We start from the raw sequence: 8,514 nt of genomic DNA on the forward strand, positions 1-8,514 counted from the left end.
AGACGAGATTAAGTAGGTATGCATAAGATGCAGACGAGATTAAGTAGGTATACATAAGTTGCAGACGAGAGTGAGTAGGTATGCATAAAATGCAGACGAGATAAAGTATGTATACATAAGACACACACAAGATTAAGTAGGTATGCATAAAATGCACACGAGAATAACTAGGTATGCATAACATACAGACGAGATTAAGTAGGTATACATAAAATGCAGGTGAGATTAATTAGGTGTGCATACGATGCAGACGAGATTAAGTAGGTATACATAAGATGCAGACGAGAATAGCTAGGTATGTATAACATGCAGAGGAGATTAAGTAGGTATGCATAAAATGCATAGGAGATTAAGTAGGTATACATAAGATGCAGACGAGATTAAGTGGGTATACATAAGAGGCAGACGAGATTATGTAGGTATGCATAAAATGCAGCTGGGATTAAATAAGTATGCATAAAATGCAGACGAGATCAAGTAGGTATGCATAAAATGCAGACATGATTAAGTAGGTATGCATAAAATGCAGGTGAGATTTAGTAGGTATGCATAAAATGCAGGAGAGATTGAGTAAGTATACATATGATGTAGACAATATTAACTAGATATGTATAAGATGCAGACGAGATGAAGTAGGTATGCATAAAATGCAAACGAGATTAAGTAGGCATGAATAAAATGGAGGTGAGATGAAGTAGGTATGCATAAAATCCAGACGAGTTTAAGTAGGTCACATCTACAGATGATAGGCAGGAGGATCGAGTCCAACCCTTGCCGACATCCATAAATTTTTTCAGGGCAAAGGTCTCGTGAGGTCGGTTTTAACAAAATATGTACGAATAATTATTCACTTATTTTGCATTTTTTGAAAAGTAATTTAAGATCCTTGAAATTTTTTATGATGGCGCTATTCAAAATTGGTCCTTTCTGTTAGCGGTAGCTGTCGCCGATTTCGTCGACTTTATAACTCCTGTTTAATCATTAATATTATCTTAATGTCAGCAATATGTTTTTGTATTTATTACAGTGTAGATCTACAAGGTTGTCCCTACGTAAGTCGCATGGTGAATCGGCTCTGAGGACTAGTGGCACTCCAGTTAGAACTGATTACTACTACAACAAAAGTAGCAATGCCTCATATCCAGGCAACAGCAAGAGTAGCACCTCAACCCCATGCAAGAGCAACAGCAATGCCTCGACTCTACGTGACACCTCAGCTTCATGACAGATCTCAACTCCAGGTAACATCTCAACTCCACTCCTGATCAGACCAGACTCAGTCAGTGATGATCTCAGTGTGTAAAATTTATGATTCAGTTGCATGTAGTGTTTAAAATTTGCTAATACATAACAGTTTTATGAACAATTAAATAAACAGGTGCAAAAACTAAATTTTGTTTCACCCATGACCAAGGCTTTGCAGTGGTACAAATAAGAAACTCATAACTCCCTTGTAGATTTTTAGTTAGTCTGATTTTTTTTTTCAGTAAATGCAGGCCATAAAGTTTTGTCAGCTTCCCTGAGAAGTTAGTTGTAGGTGTTTATTTGAAAAGGTGGAGTAGGATCTAAAACATTTTTGGTCTTTGTTTCAGATGAAAGTGATACTGAAACAGTCACATCTACAGGTGATAGACAAAAGGGTAGACTCCAACCACTGCTGAGCTTTCATCCAGATGGCTAAAGAAATCTTTGTAAGAAAGAAAAAACTCCGAGTGGGCGAAACTATAGAACTGGTGTGTAAGTAGCAAGAACTTTATGACTTTTTTTTATTTTAAAACATAATGAAAAACTTTAACTGTAATAAATAGATGTTAATCTGCAATTTGAATGGCAGCTTGGTATCACATTGCAAACACTGATGCAATATACATTTGTTGCAGATAAATGCCCTAAAAAATATATCTGGTCAAACCTGAGGGCAGTAGTAAGGAAGATGATGGCCAACATTGGCACCCAAGCTCTTTGAGCCCATACACCCTTCAAGGCAGGAAGAAAAAGCCATATTCAACCACTGCCTCTTTACAGTCATCATATGTAAGTTGATTCGTTGCTCTGTGATGGTATTTTTTCCTGCGTAGTGAAACTGTCACATACATAAGTGTTAATACATGGATTTCCCTTTGCCACATGCTTTTGGCCGCAGATAAGCTACAAAAACAACCGCTGCCTATCAAATGCTTTTGACATGGGTGGTTCCATGAACCTAACTTTCAGTAAGGCTAGAACAGACACTGCACACAAGTGAGCTTTTTTTCTACTAATACATTTGCTTTCTTTTCTGCAGAGGCTTTTATGAAGAAATGCAAAGGTATCCAGCTGAAGGAAGTGGATGATGCTCTGTCAGAAGCACTAAAGCATGCTCGAAGAAAGGTAAAAATTGAGTAAAATTAATTTGACCATTGAAATTTGAAATAAAAATTGCTACATTTTTTAAAAAGTTTTAACTAATTAAATGGTATCTGTAAGGTTCAATAATCCTGTACAATTTCCAGTTGACGTTTTTCATGTACAACGCAGTACAGTTAAAACTGACAGTGTACATGTTACATAATCCAAGTAAATTTCTATGTAAAATCTTTACATCTTCCTCAAAAGGATCAAGAAAAATTCACAACAGTCAGGCCTATATAAAGGGTCCTGTTATAAGTTATTGCGAAATTAAGAACTTTGGTTACAAGATATTATAATGTATCGCTCTCAGCAGTATATTGAAAATTTTTGGTTAAATTTTACTTATTTCCTTTTTCTATACATTTTCAGGCAAATAATCAAGGAGATAATCTGGTTGCATAATCCTGTGGGATAATGCAGAAGACCTGTCAGAAAATGATTTTTTAATATTGATTATGTATGAAAATAAATGGGCTGAAATCTCATGTGTTTCTTTGGATCCAATTGATAATCTTGCGGGCTGACATGAATGTGTCTGAATGTTGCACCCTTGCTACGTTGAATGGACGTTATAATTGCAATGTTGTGGTGCGTTCCTGTGACAAATTGACGTTGCTGCAACGTATCAGACCAACGGTATTGCAACTTGAATGCCACGTCCATTTGTTAGCTGGGATAAGTGACTTTCAACCAAATGTCTGAAGGCGCAGTTATGGCCTTATAGATGTACTAGCATGACCATTTCCTTTCCTTTCAGAGTATAGATCCTGTCTTCAGTTCACTGTGTAGTATGAGATGTGATAGCAATGGCTTTTATACTCAATAAGAAAGATGACTTTTTCACTTAGTTTCCATTCAGGATCTGGTTAAATGAACACTTCCTTCCCACTCACAACAACAGGAAAGGATACGCGCATGGTCTTCATAGCACTGATTACTAATCACACTATTTCTATTTCTCTGATGAACAATAGGATATTGTTTAGCAGTAATGTCAAAGGATTTTCCTATTTATTGATAATATTATCCATGACGTGTTGAAAGAAACGGGTAACAGACATCCTAATCTTCTCGGGTACCTCTCACTGCTTTATTAAGAGAGTGTGATCTATGCGTTAAAAGGAATTCGATGTTCATCCTCATCCTAACAAATCCAGTGCTTATTTTCTCATTAACAAGCTCGAGTTACGTGTGGTTGACGTGCAAACAGGAATACATATTATGCCTTAGTTTACGCTAAATGTTTTAAAAACGTTTTCTATGATTGCTACGCTGATTCGCTTTCTTTGATATTCTGTATGCACAACGATCACATAATAATAATGATAATATTAATATCATTTATTTCAGCTCATGGCCATATACATGGAATATACAAAATACAGACAGTAACATACACAATCTAGATACATGAGACAACATGATAAAAATATGAATAATCGGCATTTATCCACACAATAGCTAAGGTAGCATAAAGATGGTAATCATAATACTGGTAATAACAGTAATCAGCCGTGGATAAGCACTAAGATGCTCTTCAGGGAGAGATGGGACCCCGAGAAGAATGACCCGTGGAGAATTGAGATGTATTTGCGGCAGTGCCTTGCGTTGCACCGCCATTGAAAACTGTCCCCTTTTTTGAAGAGGCCGACGGTGCCTTCATTACAGGCCTTACACACGCCACTAAAATCCCCCAGTAGGCCTGTTTTCATTAAATAACTAACTAGGGATCGTTCGTCGTGACACAAAATGTATATGTCTTCCAGCGTGACGGGAACGGCAGCAGCGAACGCCACGTGTGCGGAACACGACAAATTCTCGGCAGAAGAAGACATGGTAGTTATGACGAAGCACTGAACTGGCTGAGAAGCAGGAACAGACTGAAGGGTCGAGCAAGGTCGGGCAAGGTCCGTTCCAGGTACTAGTTATCCTAGCGGATAACTAGTACCTGGAAAATATGAATCGAAGAATGTAAAAAAATGTAGGTCATACAGATGAGTTGGGCAAGGAAAGAAATATCGAATAATGGGGGAAAAAATGTATCTCCTACAGATTATGTTGGCACGGGTAAAACTATCGTGGGCAAGAGTCAAATATCGAATAAATGAAAAAAAAATGGAACTCCTGCAAATAGTTGGGGCAAGCAATGGGAAAAAAAAAAAGAATAACGAAGGGAAAAAAATGGAGCTCTTACAGTTCAGTTGGGCATGGGTGAAAATATAGAATACTGTAAATTAAATTGGAGGTCCTAAAGATTAGTTGGGCAAGATTAAAAATATCGAAGAGAATCGACGGACTAATACCAACAGGATGGCTGCCGTTTGTTGTGGCTTTCATGTTGATGCATGTTCGGGTTCGGTCCTGTGGGTTGGGGTCGGGTTTGGTCGGCTGGGGTCGGGTTTGGTCGGCTGCGGGTCATCTGCGAGAACTACTTACCTTGGCGGAGGGATTACGGACCGGGCAAAATGGTGTTACACGGCCCGGTCAACTGAACTGTAATCTACCCCAGAGGGCTAAATACGAAACTGAATCCGGAGAAACTAACTATAACTAATGTAAGACTAGCATTTTAGAAACTACAAATGATTGTCAAATCAAGTTAAAGCAATATATATATATATATATATATAATATATATATATATATATATATATATATATATGTATAGGGCTAAATACGAAACTGAATCCGGAGAAACTAACTATAACTAATGTAAGACTAGCATTTTAGAAACTACAAATGATTGTCAAATCAAGTTAAAGCAATATATATATATATATATATATATATATATATATATATATATATATATATATATATTGCTTTAACTTGATTTGACAATCATTTGTAGTTTCTAAAATGCTAGTCTTACATTAGTTTAGTAGTTAGTTTTCTCCGGATTCAGTTGTTTCGTATTTAGCCCTCTGGACCTGACTACTGTAACCACCTAAGGTCTCTAGTTGATATTTAAGTTAATGTAACGTGTGCACTAACTGTTATACTCTCAATGCATTTTTTCACCAATATCATTACTGTTATTACCAGTATTATGATTACCATCTTTATGCTACCTCAGCTATTGTGTGGATAAATGCCGATTTATCTCTTGCCCCACCTTGACATCCAATACTATCCCATATGTGTGTGTGTGTGTGTGACCAAATTTTTGTATTGACTCACTACACATAAATTTTTCAGTGCACCGAATCGTGATCTAATCACGAGGGCTTTAATTATACAAATTTTCAATGACATTTGAAGTTATTAATATCCGTGACTGCCAAGCTAAATAAAGAGCAGTCAGTTATCACGACGTGTTCCAGGATAAATCAGTCTTTTTAATACCCTATATATATATAATATTTTTTATATTTATATATAAATATATATCTATATATATATATTATAATAATATATATATATATATATATAATAAACAATATTATATATATATTATATAATATACACGATATATTAATCAGGGTCTTTTTAATTACCCTTATATATATATATATATATATATAATATATATATATATATATATATATAATATATATATATATATATATATAAAGGGTATTAAAAAGACTGATTTATCCCTGGAACACGTCGTGATAACTGACTGCTCTTTATTTAGCTTGGCAGTCACGGATATTAATAACTTCAAATGGCATTGAAAATTTGTATAATTAAAGCCCTCGTGATTAGATCACGATTCGGTGCACTGAAAAATTTATGTGTAGTGAGTCAATACAAAAATTTGGTCACACACACACACACACATATGGGATAGTATTGGATGTCAAGGTGGGGCAAGAGATACACGGTGGTGGAGGCATGTAGCTTATTGCGTCCTCAATTACATACTGACTCCAGTTGACTGTTGCCGTCTACAAACAACCGGCACACTTAGACTTGGCGCCTGCTCGCCATGGGAAAACGTATCTAACCAATGCAGGTACTCCATCATCACACCCCCGCCCCCCCACCCGAGATTAATACTACATGGGTATACGTGGATAAGCAATAATAAGAGCAATACATGGATATACATGGATTAAATTGGATGCATGCGCCAGAGTAATGGGACAGATCCAATAAAAAGAAAAAATTAACAGATGTTGCTGTAATGTACGTGATTACACATAAGAAGGGTGTATGACAGTCAAAGACGTCATATATGTAGTCATTCATCCAGGCTGGCCTCCTGGCGTGACGTCGTGATGGGCGTGACTCCCGCACTGCTTGCGGGCTGGGCGTAGGGTGGCTGACCGGTGGCTGCTTGGGCATGGGAGGGGCTGGATGCGTGGCAGGTGTGGCCCGCCCTGGCTGGGGCCCCAATGATGTGAGTCGCAGGGGCTTCCTGTTACGGAGGGAGAGGCGCCCGCCGCTGTTCAGTCTGACAAATTATTGTCGGTATGGGAGCGTTTCCGCCATGGTACCAGTACGGTCCCACAGCTTGGTGGCTTGATTTTGCACTCGCACTTGTGATCCCGGGTTGGTGACGGGAAGCGTTCTGGAGGGTCCGTTTTCGGTGAGGGCAGCACCGTTGTCAGCCATCTGACGTTCTCTATGCCGGAGTGTTGCCCCCAGTATTTGTCTACCGTGAGGTGCCAGGGGGCCGTAGGTACACCGTCTCAGAGCTGCCTGCCTGCTGCCATCTGGGCGGGTGACTTATTTATTCTGCGGAGGGGTGTGTTGAGGTACTGTAGCATAGCCAAAGAGGACTTGTCCGTGTCGAGGTTGCCGCCGCTGCCCGTGTTGGCCATTATTATCCGCTTCCCAACCTTGAGTGCGGCCTCTGCCCTACCGTTGGACTGCGGGTACTGGGCGGATGATAGCCACACGGACACGCCCCATAACTTGAAAAATTCCCCCATTTCCTCGCTTGCCACATTAGTGCCACCGTCCGTGGAGATTTGCTCCAGGGCCCCCCACCTGGCGAAGTAGCGACGTAGCTGGGTCTTGATGTGAGAGGAGCAGGTACCAATCTGTGAGCCTGTCTGCGTAGGCCATGTACATATGTGTCCGTCGTGCTGGAGCATATCCGCTTCCGTCATCTGGAAGGGGTACCCAGGGGGCGGCGTGATGATGACTTCTTCTGCGGCCTGGGATGGTGCGTGAACGTCGCATTCTTCGCACAAGGAGCGGCGATACTGCAGGTCCCCCTGGAGTCCATGCAAGTATACCGTCTGGCGCGCTCGGTGTTGCATAGAGTCCAGGCCTTGGTGCCCCGCGTGTAGGTTGGCAGCCACCTGCTGACGAAGAGGCTCCGGGATAACTAGGCAGACGTTGCTCTGTTCGAATGTGTATGTCATTAAGTTTTGGATGATGGCCAGCCTCTCCCTGACACCATAGAAGGGCCGAAGGCATGCAACTTCCTGGGACTTCCTGTCGGCCCAGTCCCCGGCCAGGACCCTGGCCATGAGCAGCTGATACACGGGGTTGCTGACAGCGGCACTCGCCTCGTCCACGACGCAGCTGTCGTGCTCTACTGCTGCCAAGTTAGCGGCTGCTATGGCGTCGGTGAGGTCCTCGTCGAGGTCCACGTCGTGGGTGCTGGGATCGGCTTTCAAGGCGGGGTATGGTGGCAGGAAGTCTGCCGCACTGTTACGCTTCCCCGGAAGATACTTGACCCTGAAGCGGTACTGCAGGGTTCTCTCCTTCAGCCTGAAGAGACAGGGGTTGGAGATTTCCATAAGGGCCCGATCCCCCAGCAACTTGGTTAACGGCGGTGGTCTGTCACTACGGTGAGGTTGGGGCACCCCAGCAGGAACAGCCTCGCCTTCTGGAGACACCAGGCTACCGCGAGGGCCTCCCCATCCACGGCGGCGTAGCCAGCTTCGGCGGCGGTGAGATGGCGGCTGCCGCATAGCGCCAGGCGCCACCCGCCCATGCAACAGAAGGGCGGCTCCTGTCATAGCAGGCCAACCCTTCCTTTGCTAATTGGCAGATCGTATCCTGGGCGTGATGGAATTTGGTGCGGAGTGCCTCGTCCCAGTACACTAACTTCCCCGTTGACTTCTTGAGGAGCTCCCTTAATGTGTTCATGATGGGGGCTGTTGCGAGGGAGGGTTCCAGCTGGTTGACGAATCAGTACCACGCCCTTATGTCAGTCATAGA

General features: G+C 41.6%; 1 protein-coding gene across 1 annotated transcript; it reads right to left on the reverse strand.

Annotated features, from left to right (window-relative positions):
• Positions 1 to 7,028: 7,028 nt before the first annotated feature.
• On the reverse strand, positions 7,029 to 8,312 carry LOC135218745 (uncharacterized). The gene has a single exon (XM_064255194.1). It carries the CDS (start codon positions 8,310 to 8,312, stop codon positions 7,029 to 7,031), a length of 1,284 nt encoding a protein of 427 aa, XP_064111264.1.
• Between the last annotated feature and the right edge of the window lie 202 nt (positions 8,313 to 8,514).

This window comes from Macrobrachium nipponense, chromosome 1, assembly GCF_015104395.2.
Source record: "Macrobrachium nipponense isolate FS-2020 chromosome 1, ASM1510439v2, whole genome shotgun sequence".
Taxonomy (NCBI): domain Eukaryota; kingdom Metazoa; phylum Arthropoda; class Malacostraca; order Decapoda; family Palaemonidae; genus Macrobrachium; species Macrobrachium nipponense.

What these genes read in the sequence shown, in the direction of transcription:
- LOC135218745 (XM_064255194.1), bottom strand. Translation starts at nt 8,312, where the DNA reads ATGACAGGAGCCGCCCTTCTGTTGCATGGGCGGGTGGCGCCTGGCGCT.